This window comes from Dendrobates tinctorius, unplaced genomic scaffold (assembly GCF_039654945.1).
Source record: "Dendrobates tinctorius isolate UK_male_01 unplaced genomic scaffold, ASM3965494v1 ptg000010l, whole genome shotgun sequence".
In the NCBI taxonomy this organism is placed as follows: Eukaryota; Metazoa; Chordata; class Amphibia; order Anura; family Dendrobatidae; genus Dendrobates; species Dendrobates tinctorius.
In genome coordinates, this window is record NW_027361678.1 from 9,807,501 (window position 1) to 9,830,054 (window position 22,554).

General features: G+C 40.9%; 1 protein-coding gene across 1 annotated transcript in view; it reads right to left on the reverse strand.

The window, feature by feature from the left end:
* Positions 1-22,554, reverse strand: part of SPTBN5 (spectrin beta, non-erythrocytic 5) — a 313,866-nt gene that overhangs the window by 196,267 nt on the left and 95,045 nt on the right. Inside the window, exons 12-21 of the mRNA XM_073586632.1 lie at positions 21,436-21,642; positions 19,892-20,080; positions 17,364-17,516; positions 12,480-12,610; positions 10,874-11,116; positions 8,132-8,419; positions 7,723-7,957; positions 5,467-5,606; positions 4,163-4,262; positions 3,058-3,228 (exon numbers count right to left, since the gene is read on the reverse strand). Of these exons, the coding sequence (XP_073442733.1) occupies positions 3,058-3,228; positions 4,163-4,262; positions 5,467-5,606; positions 7,723-7,957; positions 8,132-8,419; positions 10,874-11,116; positions 12,480-12,610; positions 17,364-17,516; positions 19,892-20,080; positions 21,436-21,642 (1,857 nt within the window). The remainder of the gene's footprint in view (positions 1-3,057; positions 3,229-4,162; positions 4,263-5,466; positions 5,607-7,722; positions 7,958-8,131; positions 8,420-10,873; positions 11,117-12,479; positions 12,611-17,363; positions 17,517-19,891; positions 20,081-21,435; positions 21,643-22,554) is intronic.

Below are 22,554 nucleotides of genomic sequence, written 5' to 3' on the forward strand. Positions count from 1 at the left end.
TTTTTATTTCTTAAAACTTTTTTTTTCTTACTTTTACTTGCTTCAATACTTTCCTTATGAGATTTCAAGTTGTGATCATACGATCGCCTGCATTACATAAAGTGCTTCAGCCCTGCTATGTGTAGCAGAAATCATTATCTCCTATGAACGCCGGCCACAGAGCGGCATTCATAAAAGGTTCTCAACCACAGGCACGGGATCTCCTGCAGACCACTGGCTGACATGACAATCCATCGACGCCCAATGATCATGTGACAGGGGCGCCATTGGGAGGGTCATATTACGCACTTCCGCTTTGCGCAAATTAAATGCCGCTCAGAGATTGAAATCGGCATTTAACATGTTAACAACCGCGGATGGATCACAATTCCACCCACGGCTGTTAGGGGTACATGGCAGATTATCAAATCAGCTGTCAGGTGTCGGGAAAGATGCGGGCTCAGAGCTGTGAGGTGTTGCAGCTTAGTTTCATCCAGATGTACAGTGACATCATTTGTAGATTAAATGGTTTTTTTTTGTTTTTTTCTTTGCATTTTTTTTTAATTTCATGCAACTCCTTAAAGTGCTTCTGAATATAACTGCTTCATAAAGAACACCGATTATAACTGTATGTGTACTGGTTCAGACACATATAACAACATAGGCAACATTGAATTTAAGGCCAACCGCTTAAAAAAATAAAGTAATATAAAAAGAATACCACCATGTACAAGATATATAATTTATTAGGCCATTCCAAATTTGAGGTGATGTGAAATACCATAATTTGTAGTACTTGGCACACGCACGCCAGCATTAGCCGCTGATAATTGGAGGTAAAACCAGTCATCGGAAAGTCAATATTTGCAGCTTACACAGATGCCAGCTACAGAGCAAACATCTGATTCTAATAATGTGGTGAGCGAGTGGTCTTGTATAGGAAAAAAAAACTACCGTAATACATTTTAAGATATAAAAATACTTCACTAAATCCAACATATAATCTTACTAAATTAATCCAGAGGACAGCAAAAGAATTTATTTAAGGGTTCAAAATTACAGCTGGAAATATGTAACAATCATCAATCGTGGCACACGGGAAGATTGTGGATTACTGGCAGGGAGAATTAAGGCAGTGTTCACACGTTGAGTTTTTTGTTGTGTTTTTTTTATGCAAAGTTTAAGCCGCATTTTGCTTAGTTTTTGGTGCATTTTTGTCAAGGTACAGTTGTCCCTTGTGCATACTGATAAAGTTTAGTGCATAAAACAATGATCCGATTCAACTTCATTAGGTTTTGGCACCAAAAACGCAGCGAACCCAGATAGCTGCGTTTTTTCAGCGTTTTTTGCACTAGCCATCGCTTTTAATTTGTGAAAAACGCTGCGAAAACGCTGACAGAAATGACATGCTGAATTTTGCAAAAACGCAGCTCTTTGACAAAACAGTCAGTAAAAAACAAAAAACAGTGTGTGTGTGTAAGGAGGAAGACCGGACCGTGGGTACCTGTTCTGTGCCGGGTCTGGAACTGTCGGGGCTGTCTCTTCTGTTGTCCGGGGGAAAGCATAAGGGACCGCACAAACCTTTGCACCCGGAAGTAGGGGTGTGGCTAAGCTGCAGCAGCCACAACGCATGCGGAAGCAGTCAGTCTTGGCGGGAACAGGCAGTGCGCGGCAGGGAGAGTGTGTGCTGTCCCTGGAGGACCGCTACTGCGTAGTGTGTGTCGTCCCTGGAGTCCCGCTACCACCCGGGCCCGCGTCCACAGACTTCCGCTGCCTCCAGCGGAAACAAGAGAGAGACGTGCAGTGGTGATCAGCAGACAAGGTGACATCCGCTGCGAGTTCGAGAGTACAGCGCACGCTCCACCTAAGAGAGATCGGGTGCGGGACAGACGTTTGTGACCGGACTTGCCAATATAAATTTGGTGGGCTACATTGGACATGGATAGTTTATTGTACTTATCTATAAATGGCACTATAAAATGTATAATAATAATAATAGTGCTGTGGCCTGCCCAATCTCGGCCACATCAATTAATGGACTAGGGGCTCAGTGGAAAGTACCGGAGACTGACCGCTGCGACCAGAAGACGGATCATCGCTTTCCCACAGGACCTCATCAGACCAGCATCACGCCAGCCGTTGTTGGCGCCATCGTCTGTGTAACAGTGCCCATGGCCTTGAGAAACGACTGACAGGATAAGTTAACTTAAACGAACTGCTGTTACTGAATCCCTTGTTCTTCAACACTGCATATCCTTTTGCCTTTGAACTGCTTATTTCCCCATTTAACCGTTTACCTCCCTGCGTCGAGTATCCCTCTGTTAAAATAAAGTTATAAACTCTTGCTCTGCCTTCTGTCTGCCACTGTATCCCGCAACCTGCTTACATGTGCACACGATTTCTGACATCTCATAGACTTTGCTGGTACTGTGAAACGCGGCTGAAAATTTGCTAAAAAAAAACCAGCAAAAAACGCGACTATAACACAACGTGTGAACAAAGCCTTATTTGGTCATTATTGGGGCACTGGTAGGGTTTGGTACCGATTATTACATTTCTATTTCTTGGATTTTTCTAAAACCCTTATTAGGAGTAATGGTACGTTACATTTGTAATGACAAACTAATTATGATATTCCATAATTTTTATTAATGTTGTTTGCAATCTTGTTGATATTTACTGAGGGGCAGATGAGGCTCGGCGAAATTATTAGGTGATCCCAAACTGTCTATGCATACTACATTTTTGCTCTATAAAATTACTTTATCCCTATCTGAGGCATTTTATAAATGTGTCTCTGGACCACGACGTCTTCCCCTCTTCTTTTGTGCCTTCTGCCTTTTCTACCGTTTTGCATTTTGTTTTTCGCCATTATCATGTTTGTTAATATTTATTTATGTATCAATGAAATATATCCTTTTTAAGATCACATTTAAAGTTGATTGACATTTATTTCTCCTATATGGTTTGCAGATATACAGTAATTTAGATATCCAACAGTTACACGTTAATGTACAAAGGATTTTTTTTTTCAATTGTTTTGTTATATGGGCTGAGAAAATATTTTCATGCACTCACCTTTACTAAATCCTCGAAACGCACTTGGTTGGCGTCCATCTCTCGCTCAGCAGCTTCGTGCCACTTTAATTTACGCAGGATGTTAGTTGGGTCCCGGTATGATTCATCGAGGGCAATTTTATACTTCTCATCCATCCACACCAACAGTTCTGTGGCATCGCGATTAAATTCCTTTAAACAAGGTACAAACAGGAACGTTTACACAGGATCAAAAAAGTGAATGCACATTTAAGAAAATAGTCAATATTTATCATTATTCATGTTTTGTTCCACTTTTGACTAAGGTGTCATGCAGATGTTCATTTTTCTTTTTTATATGTGAAAAAAATGTATCCATTTTCATCAGCGCTATGGATGAGATTTTTATCATACTTACAAAGTTTTTTTTTCACTTTATAAGAAAATATAAGGTAATGCAAATCACAAATGTAAAGGTGTCATATCGCAATGCTCACCCCAGCTCATTAAAAAGGACCTGTTACTTACTCAAAGAAAATTTAGTTACACAACTTCCAAAAATCCCTGAGCTCCTCCCGATTCTGACGCTCTTTTCCATTTTATGCTGCGTCGCTCCATTGCGGAGATATTCACTTTGATTCTTTTGGAGAGCAGTATGTGAAATCTCTGTTTATTCAGAGTTTTCTCTGGTGGTGAACACTTTCATCCTTCCTTCTCAGATTTTCCAATCACAGCTCGGCAGCATCTGAGACTGCCAAAATTGTTAGATCAGCTGCTGAGTTGTGATTGCCAGCATCTGGGAGGGAGGAGTGAAAGCGTACATCCACAGAGAAGACTCTGAAGAAATGCCCAGTTGGACTGCAAGTAGAGATTTCACATTGTGAGCTACAGAAAAAAAACAAATGTGAATATCTCGTAAATGGGAGACGTAGAGCAAAATGGGAAAAAGCGGCAGAAACCGGGGGAGCTCAGGTATTTTTAAAAGGTATTTACGGTAACTCATTTTTTAATCAAATGGCAGGTTGATTTTAAAAGAAATGTCTTTGAAGTAAAACTTAAAAATGAAAATACAAAGGGCATTATCTGAAATTACAAAAATTGTAGACTGATTAGTACAGCCATTAAACAATTTAAAGAACCCAATTACCTGAAGTCTCAATGAATCGAATAGTTGTTTTTGTCTTTCTTCACTTTTTTTGTCCAAATCATTATATCTCTTTTGTGTGTCAGACATCTTCTGTATTATCCTGCCAGACAAGAATTATATTCATTTTTCTCAAATGTATCAATTGTACATAACAAATACAGTGCTGTGCAAATTAATTGGGACAAAGCATTTTTTTTTAAGTAAAATTGTAAGTTGGTTGCCAGTCAGTGATTCAAACCAGTTTTAACTGCTTTGAACAGGCACTCACACCTGTTCAAAGCAGTTAAAACTGGTTTGAATCACTGACTGGTAACCAACTTACATTTTTACTTAAAAAAAATGCTTTGTACCAATTAATTTGCACAGCACTGTATATGGTGATGAGCTGTCCTCTTTTATTATGTGGCGATATGTGCTTCCGGAAAAAAGTCGGGTGGAAACCATCATAAAGGCCATTAGAACACACCTTCAATGTGCAAAGAACGGACGGGAGGAGGAACTTTCCAGTGCAATTTACAGATTTGTAATTTTATGCAGGTCTGAAGATGACACCACAATGTTGCTTCAACAAAAAATTCTTCATAGAGATCATGCTAATTATAAGGCTGGTTTCACACATCAGATCTTTCTTTATTTCCACTTTGATCGATTTTTGATCAGTGTTTCATTATTTACCATCCTCCTATGACAAAAATTAAATTCTTAGCTTCCCCTACCCAATTAACAGTAAAATGCAGAAAGTATACAGATGACTGCAGGGCTTTGTGTGATTATGAGAGCAAAGTGTCCGTCATTACATGTCTCACACTGGTAACGCCTCCCTTCATTTAAAATAATATCTGGAGGCGGATTCTCGGGGAGATCTACAGTATGCCCGGCGCATAGATCTTAACAGCTCATTTACATATTAATAAAAATGGATTTCTCTGGAATAAAACATTGGATCAAAAATATCAAGGTATCATTTTATTCAGCTTCCTGTGACCTTCATGCCCATGTAGACGACTTAGGAGGGTTCATGCATGCACACTTGCATGTTTACACCAGTGTCTGATGTTTTAGCTTACAAATACTAATGTGAAATACTGACCAAAATCCAAAAGTGTGAATGTGGTGTTGTGCTGAATTTACCTAGGGCTTTACCATATCATGCATTTTAACAGTTATGTTTTGAGCTGTTACTCCTCCAGATCTGTGCATGTACCCATAAACTGTCCATGGTTATTCATATTATTACCATTCATATTATCACCACCATTCAGGAAACAAGAATATTTTACATTGCTTAAGAATAACAATCTTACAGAGCATTAGCAAAGTGATTTTTGGCCACTAGAGAATCTCCATTTTTTCGCAGGCTGGTCACTCGACTATTGAGAGCTGCCAAAACTTTCTCAAACTGCTTATGTCTGTTCAAAAGACTCTGAACTGTATCCAGTTGGTCCTGAAACATTGTAAAAAAAAAAGTGTAAATAATCTGACAAAGTATCATTAGTTTACAAAAAACAACCTTATAATTATTTGTTCCGTACTTTAACCTCCAATTGATCTAATTTCCAAGAAATGCCTGATATTGAATTGTAGGCTATATCTTTTTAATTATTGGCAACACACAGTTGTTTGAAAAAGTGTTTGCCCCCTTCCTGATTTCCTATTCTTTTGCATGTTGTCACACTTAAATGTTTCAGATCGTAATGTAGTTTTTAAATGAAGGTCTTTATTATTAAAGGAAAAAGAAATCCAAACCTACAGGGCCCTGTGTGATAAAGTGATTGCCCCTGTCTTAAACCATAAATTTAACTGTGGTTTATCCTATCATTAGGAGGCTGAATTCACATTCCCTAGCCACACCCAGGCCTGATTACTGCCACACCTGTTCTCAATCAAGAAATCACTTAAAAAGGACCTGCCTGACAAACTGAAGTAGACCAAAAGTTCCTAAAAAGCTAGATATTATGCTGCAAATTATTGAGATCTATCAGTATGGAAAAGGTTATAAAGCCATTTCTAAAGATTTGGGACTCCAGCGAACCACAGTGAGAGCCATTATCCAGAAATGGCGAAAGCATGGAACAGTGGTGAATCTTTCCAGAAGTAGCCGGCTGACCAAAATCACCCTAAGAGCACAGTGACGACTCATCCAAGGGGTCACAAAAGACCCCACAACAATATCCAAAGAACTGCAGGCCTCACTTGCGACAATTAAGGTCAATGTTCATGACTCAACCATAAGTGACTGGACAAAAATGGCCTGCATGGCAGAGTTTCAAAACGAAAACCACTGCTGAGCTATAAGAACATAAAGGTTCTTCTTTGTTTTGCCAGAAAACATCATGATGATCCCCAAGACATCTGGGAAAATACTCTGTGGATGGACGAGACAAAAGTTGAACTTTTTGGAAGGTGTATGTCCCATTACATTTGACGTAAAGGTACCACAGCATTTCAGAAAAGAAACATCATACCAATAGTAAAAAATGGTGGTGATAGTGTGATGGTCTGGGGCTGTTTTGCTGCATCCGGACCTGCAATAAATACTGTGGGAAATGAAACCATCAATTCTGCTGTCTACCACAAAATCCTGAATAAGAATGTCCGGCCATCTGTTCATGACGTCAAGCTGAAGCACTTGCGGTTATGCAGAAGGACATTGATCCAAAACTCAACAGCAAGTCCACCTCTGAATCGCTTAAGAAAAACAAAATTAAGACTTTGGAGTAGCCTAGTCAAAGTTCTGACCTTAATCCAATTGACATGCTGTGGTATGATCTTAAATAGGCGGTTCAGGCTAGGAAACCCTCCAATGTGGCTGAATTACAACAACTTTGCAAAGATGAGTGGGCCAAAATTCCTCCAGAGCGTTGTAAAAGACTCATTGCAAGTTATTACAAAAGCTTGATTTCAGTTGCTGCTGCTAAGGGCGGCCCATCCAGTTATTAGGTTTAGAGGGCAAGCACTTTTTCACACAGGATCCTGTAGGTTTGAATTTCTTTTTCCCTTAATAATAAAGACCTTCATTTATAAACTGCAGTTTGTAATTACTTGTGTTTTTGTAATATTTACATTTGATGGGTGATCTGAGACATTTAAGTGCAAAAGAATAGGAAATCAGGAAGGGGGCAAACACTTTTTCACACAACTGTATATTATAATATAAAGTGTGAACAGCAGCACAAACTAAGGTAAGAGAGAAAGAAAATCATAACATACATGTACTAAAAAGGATGAACCATAACAAATGTGGCCTGTAAAAACCCTTGTATTGGGTTCCAAATACTCCAATCAAGGGGTTTGCTCAATTTGACTGATCGCTGGAGATTCAAATGTTTGACTCGCTATTCCAAGAATGCCCAGCTAGACTGAAGCCAATCGTACAACATTTATTGATCTTTAACAGTTTCATAGAAAATTTTGTTGCCTTCTCTCCACTCCAATGGGGCATTTTACAGCCATGTGGTCACAACCCGTTAACCCCTCTGCATATATTTAGAGTATGTACACATTTATCAACTTGGGTATCATCTATAGAAATTTCTAAATATTTTAAAAGTGGGTCTTACCCCAAGGTCGTTCACCCTCAGAAATGCTTCATGGCTGGAAATTGCTGCATTGATGCTGTCAGCTTCTCGCAAAAACTGTTGCAGCTCCAAGCCTTGTTCTAGTTTCTGTGTTCTTTCTACCCACAAGTCGCTAAGATCATTGTACCCTTGAATGAGGCTCACTAAGGAATCTCGTACTTCAGGGCTTTTGCTGGAGTCTAATACATTTTTACCCATTTGTTGCAGTTCAATGATTCTATGTACAAGAAAAGATATATTGGTTAGTGTAATGCAACAAACACATAGCATCATGCAAATGTCAAAAACTGCAAAGCAGGTCAGTCCTATAGCCTTCAAGAGAAACGATCTTCTATTGATGACCTATCCAAGAAATAAGTCATCCAGAAGACTATTGGGACTGGTTCCTCACCTGTCTCTCTGACCGTCAATCTCTTTAAGTAGGTACCGATGGTCCCTTAGAAGCTGTTCTGCAGAGGCTACATCAGTGCCCATTTCCTCACTTGTAAGCTTTTCTTTTATGTCTTGGATCCACAACATCTGTCTGTGGCTGTCCTGTAGGAAACTCTTTTGATCTTTGGCCTTTTGGAGTTTGTCCTTTTTCGCCCGAGCTTCGTCTTTCAGTTGTCCAAGAAGTTTTTCCATTTGTTCAATTTGTTTTCTGATGGCTAAACTTTCTTGTGGATTTGTGTGTCTCATTCTGAAAAAAAAAATAAGGAAATAAATACGAATAAATGAAAAAAAATCTGGCTGGGAACTTACAACATACAGTTATTTTTTCCCTGAATCATCAAAATATTGCCTCCGTTCCCTACAATCAAGTGCTGAATTGGACACAATGCAAGGCTTTTGAGAATGGAGTCTAAGAGTGGAGGACCCTGCATCTTTAGCTATACAATCCCGAAGACTTTTAGGACAAGGTAATCTCTTAAAAGGGTTTTTCGTTATTGATAACTTGATACTCCTTTTTTGTTAGGGTACTTCAAAAATAAGCTAATCACGGAGTGTCCCATTGCAGGACCCAATGTTATAAGGTTTTAGACTGTGGCTACATGTCAACGTTGGCTGTGACACAGGTCGTTTGTTTGGCCAAAGATTGCTATATGCAGCTGCTACATTGCATCATATCTCAATAAGAGTGGAAGAAGTCGCATTGCGCCCCCTAGGGTATCGCATCGATAAAGTTGCAAAAAATCCCTGTTGGATTTGTGACTAGGGTTCGCAATCTCTGAGGAAACCTGGTGGCAAGTGTTCAGTGTCGCTGCTGCCCCACCACAAGGTATATGTTGTGCCCACAGAGTGCTTCATATAAAGAAACAGTTGAGCTGCAATGCCTGGGAACAGCGACCACACAACGTGTGGAGCTATAGTGTCCCAACTCCATATACTGTTCATTCCTGGCTACCGCAGCACCTGCAAACAGCTGATCGATGGGGTTCTGGGTTCCGTGCAATCATCAATCTGATATCAATAAGCCATTCTAAGAAAGTGCTATCAAGAACTAATATTTGGACAAGTCCTTTATAGGTATGTTGCCACTGCGTCTTGTAAACATCAGTGTGTATGCGTTGATTCTGATAATAATAATAATCTTTATTTTTATATAGCGCTAACATATTCCGCAGCGCTTTACAGTTTGCACACATCATCATCACTGTCCCCGATGGGGCTCACAATCTAAATTCCCTATTAGTATGTGTTTTAGAATGTGGGAGGAAACCGGAGTGCCCGGAGGAAACCCACGCAAACACGGGGAGAACATACAAACTCCTTGCAGATGTTGTCCTTGGTGGGATAACCACTGAGCCACCGTGCCGCCCATTCTGACAAAGAAAGCATTTCAGAAAAACACTGGCGGCGTTTTCCCTGAAAAATCTTTTTAGATGTCTTCTTAGATGCCTTCTGCGGTAGATCTGCAGTTGGCATTTTTTTAAAATTCTATACTTTATATTGTAACGGCTTCCAAGCTTGGAAGCCACCAGAAGTATGGTCAGATCACAGCTCTTAAAGCCTGAAGTGGATAAAATAAGTAGCAACAAAGGGAAAAGGTGTTGTCCTTGGCGCATAAATCTTCCATAAATTCCCGGCTTCAGGAAGGGAATTTCAAACCTCTTTCACGGTGGTACAGGGTTCGATTAAGTTTAACAAAATTTTCCCCTCTATTGACCCTAAGTGTTGGAGATGTGGATCAGGTGAGGGAAATTTCCTTCATATCTTTTGGCCCTGTCCGGTTTTACAACCATTCTGGACTAAAATGAAAACCATTATCAGGTCGATTACAGACATTTCACCTGAAAAAGGGTCCTGACCTATTCCTTCTACAGCTCTGTGATACTTCCGTTTCCTCCTACAAACAGTCTCTACTAAGATTTTTGGTGATGGCTGCCAGAACTTGTATTCCGCTGTTATGGAAGAAAGCTAATCCACCTAGCCCGTCCTTCTGGATTTCTAAGTTTAATGATTTAATGTACATGGAGGACTTGACGGCTTCTCTCTACAGTAGATATGAGGTCTTCTATAAAACATGATACTATTGGATGGAATTCAAGCATTCCATTGAATAAGGTTGCCTTGTGCAACTTGACCCTCAGATTTGAATGTCATTTGGATTTTTGTTCAAATGGATGCCTGAATTTTGGGGGGGCTCTCTTCACCCTCCCATTCCTTCTTCTATTTTTGTCTTTTTCTTCATGCCTGAAGTTCTACTCTTTTCTCTTTGCTCTCCTTCTCCTTCCTATGTTAATATGAAAATTGGACGAAACGAGGTGACAATGTAGATTCTTGTTCACATTACAGATGTTTTGGGAGATATGTCTAATCTATGGCTTTATCTATATATTTGCTGTGTGTTTGTTTCGTTCCTAAATAAAAATTTTTAAAAAAGTAGCAAAAAATGGAACATATGCACAGCAAGTCATTTTGACAATGCTGGGCATACATTCATTGTTTTTGGAGGTTTTTTTAGCATTATCAGGTGGGTTCCAGGTGGAATCCGTGAGAAAAAAATGTTTTGTCTACAAATCCTAACTCAGAAAGCCCTAATAGGATATTTATTGTTTTTCTAAACTAGAGAAACCTTTATACTGTAGCTATAAGATGTATTCTAAAACCAGATTGTAGATGTCCTCAATTGGTGGTCTTGTACAGTACTTACGATTCTTCCATAGTCTTTAGATAAGCGATTTTTCTCTCTAACACGTCAATATCCCTATCGTGTGCTTTCCACTGACGCTCCTCCGACTCCAGATTCCCAGATGGCTCTGAACTCTCCAGCTCTTTTCTCTTCTCCTGCATCAGGGTTTCCATATTTTGACAGTTCTGCAGAAAGGTCTTCACATCAGCCAGACCGATGAGCTCTGCACCCTTTTCCTCTTTCAGAACTTCCAAGCGATTCCAACTAAGTGAAACAAATATTGTTGTTTAATCGTTTCATTTATCAAGATCCAAGTCCAACATGAACACTATGCATTATCGAAGGGGTTTTACCAATAATAACATTAATGTCCATTAAGGACCGTAACTAGCATGAAACAGCTGTAGAAAGGGTGGATATAGGGATTCCTGTGCCTTTGTATTCTATGACTTATCACCAAATTTCCAGACCATTTCCATTTCTGACTGAGCATGTGATTCAGATAAAATGGAGAGCAAAAGAAGCAATACGCTAGTGGTTCTTTTGCCTTTTCTAGCCCAGAAAATCTGTATTCAGACATAACCTCAGCACCTGTCATTCAGTATAATAAGGCCTCTTTCACACTTCAGTTTTTTGCATCAGTTCAAATGAGAGAGAGAGAGTGAGAGAGAGAGAATTTCGGGTTAAATTAGTGTCTGGAGGATCCGCCAGAGAAAAAAACGTTGCAAGCTCCGTTTTGAAATCTTTGAGGATGGTGACGGACAGAAACTTTTGGCGGATCCTCAAAAAAAACGGATGCAACGGACAGCAATCCGTCACAATCCGCCATTAATGGAAGTCAATGGGGAAAAAAAACGGATCCTCAAAAGAAAATTGAGGATCCGTTTTTTTCAAAACCTGGCGGATTGTGACTGATTGTAAAAAACTGAAGTGTGAAAGAGGCCTAAGGAAAATGGGGTACAGAGTCTAAAATTTTGGACGGCAATTTTTTAAGCTGTGGCCGACTTTTTTGCCAAATTCCCTGGCATGGTCTGCTGTGCTATCATGTCTTCAGAAAAGACCTATCATTTAAAATAAAAAAAAGAAAGAAAAAAACACAAGCGAGATACCTGGTGGCGAAACTTACAGGACTGTAAGGGGATGTCTGGCTGTTATTTGTTTATTGATTTATTTTATTTAATGCTTGCCACTCCCGTTCCGACCCTTTTTTCCCAGTTTCTGCTTTCTGGCCACTCTGTACAGACAGGAAATGTGCAGTTATTTCCTGGACTAGGAAGCAGAGACCGGCAAGTGACACAAAAAGCATGAGAACTGAACTGGCGGCATATCAGTGAGAAGAGTATGGCTTTTATAACATTCTGAAGTCTGAACCTGTTATAAAAAGAAAATTATGGTCTAGACAACCCCTTTGACGTATTGGTGCCAAACACCACAATACATTCTTGTCTTGTGTTGCCTAGCATGGTCTTCACATCACCGTCTTGTGTGGTCTTGGGAACCAACACAATGTTAAACTACGAGGACTACCTATATACAACCTGAATTACTGTAGTGATTAATGACCACTAATAGTTAACCAAGATCTTAATGAGACAACCTGTGAGTAAGACCAATAAGGCCACCACACCTTTTACCAATGGCCTTCAGGTGGTCCAGAATTTGATTTTTCATGTTAGGAGCAGTCTTGACTAATTCATTAGCCATGTTGTTAATCTCGCCTAGACGTGCCTTCCCAGCTGCCAGATCAGTCAGGAAGTTCTGGAATAAAAACATCAAATGTTACTTATTAAATTCTTAAAATATGTATAGCGATGTCCAAAATGTGTTGCCATCTAAAAAACAGCATGCTGCGGGTCACCTTGACTTATCACCATCTTAATAGCCTGGATCACATTAAAGCTAAATGTGGTACAGTAAAGGGTGTTTTACTGGATGGGAGATACATTTCTCCCAGCAGGTTAATATTTGGCCGGGTTTTTCCCTAAAGACAAGGACCTGCGATGATGTCATGGTCACGTGATCAGCCCATGTAATGTTTTCCTCACTTGTAGGAGGGGTTATGGGCTATGTAATGGAGGTTGGTGTTTGGCACATGGTGAGTGTGTGTCTGGATGTTACAGGAACTTGGCTGGACTTAGCCTGAACTTGTATACAGGATTCCCGTGCTGCAGGACTATAGCAGCAAGACTCTCAATAACCCTAGGAATGGCACCTGGCAGATGCCGCGGACCTGGCAGCCGCTTAGTTAAGCCCGTCTCGTGCAAGGGGTGAGTCTTGGATCAGTGGTTCTCCAAGCGGGAGTACATTTAGGTTTTTCCTTACTTTCTATTAACCTGCTGTTTGCAACGTGACATTAAACCACTGAAATTGGACTTTAAGCCTGTGTGTTGCCTCGTTACTGCAGCCCTGCCATTACCTACCAGAGCGAATCCCTACATAAATTAAAAATAATTACAAAAATAGGAATTTATATATATGCACGGACTTAAAGGCAACCTGTCACCAGGTTAAAAGTGGCCAGTTTTTTATCTTATTTTATTCCCGTCTCTCCTCTGATTATTCTGTTTTTGATTTTTTCAAAATCCGCCATAAGGACCCAGAGATATGACTCCTCTTATTCAGGGCTATTTTTTTGGTTCTTTACGAAAGGGGCGGTGCTCACAGGGTAATGATGCAGAGAAGCCTAAAGACACACCCCAGAGAATCTTGCGAGCCACGCCCCCTTTGCAAAAACAATAATATTAGCACTAAATAAAAAGGTCCCATATCTCTGGAACCGTATGGTATATAAAAAAAACTGATTACTCAGGGGGAGCAGCTGATAGAAAATAATTGCAAAAATTGCCCACTTTTGACTTGGTGATAGGACCCCTTTAAGCACAACCGGACCAGTTGTATTGTTGATGGTGAGGAATTGAAAGAAGGAGTATATTAGAGAGACAAAGGAGTGTCATTAGTTGGAGGCTATTTACAGTTAGAAAAAGCGAAATACACGACAGTGAGCATACTGAGGAAGGACAGAGTTGGATGTACTGTACAATCACGGAAGCAACATCTGATGAATACAACATGACTACTCAACGTTGCAAATAACAAAAGGCGCCATGGAATCTAATGAGAAGAGACCAATAATCTTCTTTACAGGTTACCTGAAAATTGTCAAAAAATTTTGCGTAATGTATAATTGTGCCAAGATTTTGTGAGTTTTTGCCATTTTTATGCCAGCTGTAGGGCATGTGCACACGCTGCGGATTGGGGTGCGGATTTGGCTGCATGGATTTTTTAAAAATCCGCAGGTAAATCTGCAGGTCAAAAGACCTGCGGTTTTACCTGCCGATTGGCCTGCGGTTTTGCCCTGCGGTTTTTCATCTTCACAATGGAGGAGATGGCAAACCGCAGCGCAATCCGCAGAAAGAATTGACATGTCAATTCTTTCTGCGGTTTAGAAACCGCAGGAAAACCGCGCGGAAAAATCCGCACCGTCTGCACTGCGGTTTTTAATATGGTACTGTACACCACAGCAAAAACTGCTGCGGATCCGCAGCAGAATCCGCAGCGTGTGCACACACCCTAAACGATTCGTCAGCAATTACCGTAAGTACTTTGGGTAAAAATAAATAAATTTTACTGCTAAATATTTCAACTTGATTTTGGCAAACTACTGCAAATTTGAGCTAGTTTTGTTTTGTTCACAGCATATAAAAATATTACGCAGATGACCCCGCCAAGAATATTTATTAGGTTTTACACAACGTTCTTTTGTAACCAGATAAAAAGAAATTTCCTGGATCTGTCACAGCAAAGCTGAAAATTATGCTTGGAGGAGCTGCTTTGTGAATCAAGATTCAAATTCAATATTTAAATGGAAACCATATTGTTTTTGTTTTTTTAAAGGTAAAAAGAAAGAACTACAACTCTCATTATCCTGCAAGAAACAAGGAATCAAGAACAAGTAGGATAGCAGGTCTGGTACAAACCAGCCACAACGCATGTTTTGTATTAGCTTCTTCAGGTGGTTAACATGAAAAACTAACACAAACACATGTTTATTTGTGCCTACTTGGTATTCTGGTAATTACTGGTTATTTATTGAGGAATTGATTTGACAGTAGTTTGGTATTTTTTAGGATTTTCCTATGCTCATGGAGATATCATTTATTTTTGTATGTCTTGTGTCTTGATTTATTGTATGCTATTCCACTTGGTTTTATACTTTTTACATATAATATTGATTGTGCCTAATTACTAGCAACTCATATTTATAGCCAGTGAACCAGGGCACTTGGTTCGGACCTTTCTGCTTCGGTCACGTGACGTCCTATGGATCTTTAGTTCTGTGTGTTTTTTTTTTAAATTGTTTATATGAATTAATAAAGATATTTATATGGTTTTGTATTTAGTTGTTGCAATCTTTGGTTTCATTTGCTAGCTTTTTAAGGTATTGTAAGGCAGCGTTAGCACCGTACGCAGTGAAGAGGCAGTGACCCACAAAATTCAAACACAAAAGTCTTTTTAATGTGTTGTCTTCACACATAAAAGTCCAAATTCACACAGTTGCATATAACCAGTGAATATAACTTCAGTGCATATCATCAGTGTTCAGTTCACACCAGTTCATAGCACTCCGTTGTACACAGCATCCTTTAGATTGCAGTCACGACACACGCTAGTCCTCCTCTGACTAATTCCCGTGGGTGTCCTGCACCTCTTGTATCACAGTCTCTACTCACAGCCATACATAGTCCAGGATATCCTCCAGATCACAGCCGGGCACCATATGCACCTGTTTTGCAATCGTTACACACCAGTCCTCTTTCGGGCACAGGGCATCCACTTCCGGTTCACCTCCGGGCACAGGACTGTCCACATCTGAGGCCAGTTACCATGGACGACTTGCATCACTGTGTACGCTGTCAGTGCCAGGCCTATTGGCTCCGCTCTGTCCTGTGCTCGGCACACCAACTGCTCTGCACAGCAACAAGCACTAACTCACTCTGGCCCTGACTCAAATAAGACTCACTCAGTACTCCTCAGATCTGACTAACCCTTTCCTGCAGTGTTTTTAACATAGCAACCTGTGGTTTTCAGCCACATGGAAAACCTGGGTCTGGAATAGAACAGACTGCACAAACTACTATCATACTGCAATCTGTTTCATGTACAAGATGCAGAGCAGGTTTTCCCTACCTCTGTCTTGGACATTAACATGTCCAAGACTAACACTTTTATTATCAGTTTGCATTGCAGTCACAACTACGCCCGTGACTGCCATGCACACCTATGGCCTCCATACACCTCCGTGCAAATCCTGGGGAGACTACACAGCGACCCCTACCTGTGACATCGGTCACTGCTTCACCACTGCAATCGCAGCTATGCATGTGACTGCAGTGCATTCCCATAGCCTCAATACGCCTCCGTTGGTATCCTGTAGAGAACATACAGCGCCCCCTAGCTGTAACAGGGGTCACTGCCTCACAGTATTTATTTCAAATATTGGCTGAATATTGGATTATTTTAAAGATAATGGTGGTCCCAGACTACATTTTGGCAAGGAACAGTTGGTGATGGAAGTTGCATATAACCAGACCACTGAACAGCTCTTTCAATCAAAAGTGTACCATACAATTTTGTCAATTGCTTGCCAGTTTAGATGGTATTTTTGGGGAAAAACACAGTCTACGGATGAAACAATACTAGTATTTAACATATGAGCACACAGAGCTGTACACAGGCTCCCTCTGGAAATGCAGGTGTGACTGGCCCAAAAATGTAAATGTTCACGTGAACTGAGCTTAAAGGCCCTGTTACACATAACGATGTCCCAGCGATCCCACCAATGATCCGACATGATGGGAACGCTGGGACATCGTCAGGCTGATCTCTGGTGAGCTGTCACATGACAGCCCCTCCAGCGATTAGGACCAGCAACGCTGGACGCTGGTTTCTAATGTAAACATCGGGTATCCAGGAGCCGCGGCTCCTGGATACCCGCTGTTTACCTTGGAAACCGGCGTACACGCTGGTTTCCAAGGTAAACATCAGGTATCTAAGAGCCGCGCGACTCCTGGATACCCGCTGATTACCTTGGAAACCAGTGTGTACACCGGTTTCCAAGGTAAACAGCAGGTATCCAGGAGCCGCGGCTCCTAGATACCCGATGTTTACATTAGAAACCAGCGTCGCTGATCGCTGGTCTCTCGATGCGGGAGACCAGAGATCGAAAAATGGCCCAGGCCGATCGAGCACGATCAGCGATAACTGGCAGGAGGGCCGTCACACACAGCGATCTCACTGGCGAGATCGCTGTGGCGTCACAAAATCAGCGATCTCGCTAGCGAGATTGCTGTGTGTGACAGGGCCTTAACAGCTTATTAACCGACACTTCGTATGGCTAGCATTTAGGCACTGTGGCTCCGATTTATCATGATCGGCACTGTGCACAAATTTCAACGAATTTTCAAAGCAATTTTCAGAATTCTGAAGGTCACACCCATAAAAGGCCACCTACCTCATATTTTTGCTGCATGACCTCCACATTATCAGGGTTTGGCTGAAAAGTCTGAAAAATCGTTTCCTTGTCATCCATCCAAGATTGGAACTCCCCACAAACGCTGTAGAACTGGTACAGGCGGACCATTTCTTCCAAAGCTTTCTTCCTTTTCTAACAAACAAATGTAAAGTCAGATTTCTGCCACAATTTAAAAGATAAGAAAAAGATTCCTGCCACTGAAGACAAAGACATGGCAACGATGTTGTCACTCCTATTTATTGCATAGTCATAGAAAGCTCTGTGCCCTCTAGAATTGAAACATTTAATGACCCCTTGGGAAATCACCGATTGCCCGCTATTGCTTGCCAGGAGACACATTTTGTGAAATAGGAAAAATCATTATATTGGACGTGTGCCTATAATAGTTGCCACTGCCTTGGTCTACATTTTGACAAGACCATAATTTCTTGTAGGCTGCAAATTCTTGGACTTATATACTAAGAGATATATAAATTGCAGCACATCATAATGGTCGGGTTTCAAAAACTTCTACTCCTATGGGATGTTACGAGCAGGACCATATACTTACTACTACTTCATAATGTCCTCTTTGCAGTAGTCACCTCCATACACAACCCACTCACCTTTTACCTTTTAATAACATTTTATGATCAGAACGTACTACCAAATCCAAATATAGGAAGGCGACAAAAATTTTTTGGGGACATTTGCCATTTACACACTTGTCCCACCACTTTTTTTTTATAAAGAAAAGTGTATGGATGAATTTGGATCCTTTAACTTTAGTAAAATGTTCCTCAAAATTTGTGCAAGAAGCGGCAGTCTTGAGGGGCACCCTAAATACCCTGATAGGTTCCCTCTAAGCCTACACAGGTGATTAGAAGCTCCGCACCAAACAATCCGGGGTTCCAACCCAGAGAGAAGCGTAATGAAATTAATATGTACAAAACTTGGATTTTCGTATTTAAAATCCCTTTCTCATTGAATATATTGGGAGACACAGGACCGTGAACATATGTGCTTGACACTAGGTGAAAAAAGTGTTTGCCCCCACCTGGTGGGCTAAACGCTTTACTAGGACACTACAAAGCTCAGTTTAGTTCCAAAAGCAGTAGGAAAATAACACAAAAATAGGAAAAATTCTATAACAAGTAACAACCTGGAACCAACACTGAACTTGGGGAACAAAGCCAATGTCCAAACGCAACTCAAACTGACCCCAAGATAGAAGAAGTAGAAATAGGGTGGGAGCTGTGACCCCCCTCCCCAATGTATTACATAAGAAATTAATTTTAGGGTATGAACAAAAAACAAATATTCTCATTATTAGCATTGCAGGACAGAGGTACATAGGATGTTCTAGAGCAGTCCCAATGTTGACCACCTAGAAGACAGTGGCCAGAGGAACATTATGCTCCAAGGTGTCATTGGATGAAGCCATAGAGTGAATCATGTCAAATTTGATGAAGGATTGAACAACGGTGCAACTGGCAGCCTTGCAGATCTGAGAAATTAAGGCCTGGTGCCCAACTACTCAGGAGGCCCTGACCATCCCTGCGGAAAGAGCGATAACCTGAAAGGGCAGATTTACACTTGAACATGTAGGAGTCCACAAAAGTGGACCTGATCCATTGGGAAATGGTAATTTTGGAGGCTGACAGGCCTTTGCATAGCCCGTCAGGGATCACAATAAGAGAATTGGAAAGTCATGAAAGGGCAGCAAGCTCAGACATTTTGCAAATGGAGGTCATGATCACCAAAATTATCACCTTCTACAAAAGAAACTTTGGAGAGATGCAGTGAAGCATCTCAAAGCAGAGACTGAAAAAAGATGAGGTTTCATGATTCCACTCAATGGTGGAGCACAATGAACCACTCCCTGTAGTAGGATCTTTTGTCTCTTCAAGAACGGGAGGCTGAAGCCTGTGTCCAGACTAGACCGAAGAAAAAAAAGAATGGAAAAAACCCATGTGATGGAAATTGCCCTATTCACACTTGTGAAAGAAGGACCTTTCTGCTCACACTAGTGAAAGTAGGAGCTTAACAATTTTTGCATAACATTTTCAAAAGCGGCTGTACAATACATAGTACTATTAGAAAGAATAACACCTTGTGACAGGCAGGGTTGCCAACTGTCCAGAAATTCCAGGACAGACAGTAAAAATAAGGCACTTTTTTGCCCTTTTGGTAAAAAGAACTTGAGGAGTCCATGATTTTTTTTTAGCTAGAAAAAACTTAGATTGTTTTAATTTTATCATTTACAGTGAATGCAGCTAATGTCCTTATATGAGAATGTTGGGCTGTAGACATGGATCACTTATAATAATACTTTATTATGGTTTCGCAATGTGTCTGTAAAAGATATTGTTTGTACATGATTTTTTGATAAGTTGTCCACAAAAAGTAAAACGGCAAGTTGGCAACCCTTGTAGCAGGTCTTCATTTAGGGAAAATCTCAACCAGAGATTGATGACATTTCTAAGTCCATCTATTAATCCAAATAGGAGTGCGTACAAACGTATCACCTTGGCCAGCTGCTGAAGGTTCTCATAAGAAGCTTCTATCTCTTCCTGCACACTTCTGATTTTGTCTGGTGACATCTGAGGGTCTTGTTTGGACTCTTCGGTCTCAGGGATCATTAATGCCACGTGGCCTCTTTTTTGTGGTCTGCTCCTTTCTTGTGTTATCATAACATTTCCTGTCTTTTTCTCCTGCTGGAGTACAAATGAATAAGGATGAATTCATAAATGTGATATCAGAGTGCACTGAACCTAATCATATAAACTACTGTAAGAGGACAGAACAGTCGTCAATCACATGGGAATGTAGTAAACATACGCTTTGACACCAAACATTGTAGTTTTACCTTTAAGACAGTGCTAACCTACAGCTCCTCGGAGGTTGCAATAATGTAAATCCATTAGATAATGTGATGTCAACTATTCTGAGTAGAACACATTACTCTAAATAATTGCAACTGTATCTAACATGATCAAAGAAGTTGTCTGGGAATATGATATTGATTAACCATTTCCAGGATATATAGCTAATATCAGATCAGTAGGGGGTCGAAACCCAGCAGCCCCACCAATCAGCTCCTAGCAGCTCTGATGACGGCTGGGTGTAGATACTGCACTGTGTAGATGTGTAGTAGCTGCTGCGAAGTACAGCAGAGCAGCTCTGTTTGATGTCTGCATTCAGCTGCTGCTGGAGCTAACAACAACTGATCAATGACCAGATGTCGGACCTCACTATTCTGGTATTGATTCACAGGAGGACTAAGAGGACAGCCATGGAGGCCTTCGGCAGGCCCCAGCTGCCCTGACAAAACATAGGTACCTCGTGATTACGTCAGGGTGGAAGGGGGAGGTGATGGGAACTGGTGCAAGTGCGAAATTTGCATTATTCAAATGTTGCTGTCAGTGATTGAGGCCAACATTTAAAATGGTTGACAGCAGCAATCTGAGCAAGCTCCAGTTGCTGCTGTTACGGGAAGATGCTTGCTGTGTATCACAGCTGACATCTACTGGGTGCAATGTGCACTCAGCTCTTGAGCCCACTCATACACACTGACACCCAAGGTGTGAAGATATTTATTATACTTGTAGCATAATAAAAACCTTTTAAATTAATTTTTGCTACCAGTATCCCATTTGATGTTGCTGCTAATCTGTGCAACTAGGGGAAACCACTAATAAGCCTCCTTCCCCTGGAAAATTAGTCAGCTCCAAAAGTCAGGCTATAGCAGAAGCTGTGTTTTTTCACTAAAAATCAGGGCAGAAATCTATTTCTACGGCCTGGTGGGGCCAGGTTATACAGAACTCATGAATATGGAAGACTACAGGATATCAGGTTTACTAGTCCTCTATTGATAATCTCCTGCTGATAAAACAGCGATTTTATCAAAATGCAGCAAGCATCCCAGTAAGTGACACATCACTGGAATCAAGGTCTCTGCCCCTACATCATGCTGCTCTCAGATTAGGTGGCAAAGACCTGCAGACAGATTCCCTTGGTCTTGGGCAATAATTCAAAACACGTATGATTTAAAGTGACAGGTAAGACGTACAATTAGAGGAGCTTTGCCTGCTACTGTCTGAGCCTGGTCTCCAAGCCGCCTCACTTCCATGGAATAGGCAGAAATCTCTTTTTCAAGCCTCATGTGTCTCTGTAATATGGCTTCAGCACTGGACTCATCCTTGCCAAAATCCTCACTTGTAACGAGTGGCAGATGTTCCTTCAGCCATGATTCTGCTTCATTAGCATCAGCAAAGTACTAGATGACAAAAGGAAAACACCATGACGTAAATACATAATTATACATATTACAGTACTGTCTTAATAAAAAGTCTAGAAAGACTCTGGACGATGTTCTGCTGAGAACGATGACCAAAAACGTTTTGTTCATTGGTCTGGTGAGTGCCTGTCTACTACACAATTATATGGAAATAATTTTTCCGGGAAAGTTTTGTACCTAATGATGATGTAGGGAAAATTCATCCCCCTACTGATGTAATGTATACTGATGGACTCTACGGCAAGTACTGCCCTTTATCCACACAATTTATCACTTTGTTCCATCTGAAATGACCATATTTGTTACAATCCGGGACGAGTCAGACAGCCGTATAACTCAAATGGGGTTCGCAACGCAATGCTCAGACTGGCTCAGATCTCCCAACATGAGCATGACAGCCTGTATTTCTATGCAGCCACCACACTCAGGTTGGGAGGGCTATTGGCCAATTTGAGCATTGCGCTGTGATCCCCGTCCGAGTTATACAGCTGTCTAACTCTTCCCTAACCATTAGTAATGATATATGGCTCATGATATGATTGCGATACGACGATAGTGAGTAAATATTCTTTATGCACGGCCAAGTGAATAGACCACTCTGCCCCAAATTTGTCACATAGGTAAATCAGGCACTTCTGAAGGTTTTGCACCGGGTTTTAGCTCTCGAGAACCTACTGTTCTTGAGATATTGAAGGACAAATACCAATAAAACGTATGTAATACATAACACAATATCAAAAGTGCTCACAACCATATCAGTGCAAGTAAAAAATCGGAGAATCTCACCGATTCCTCAGGCGATCACCCTTGGAGGACAGCTTAGGAGGAGGATATTAGGGATTGTACCCTTCTAATTATCCTCTTCCTCCTAAGCTGTCCTCCAAGGGTGAT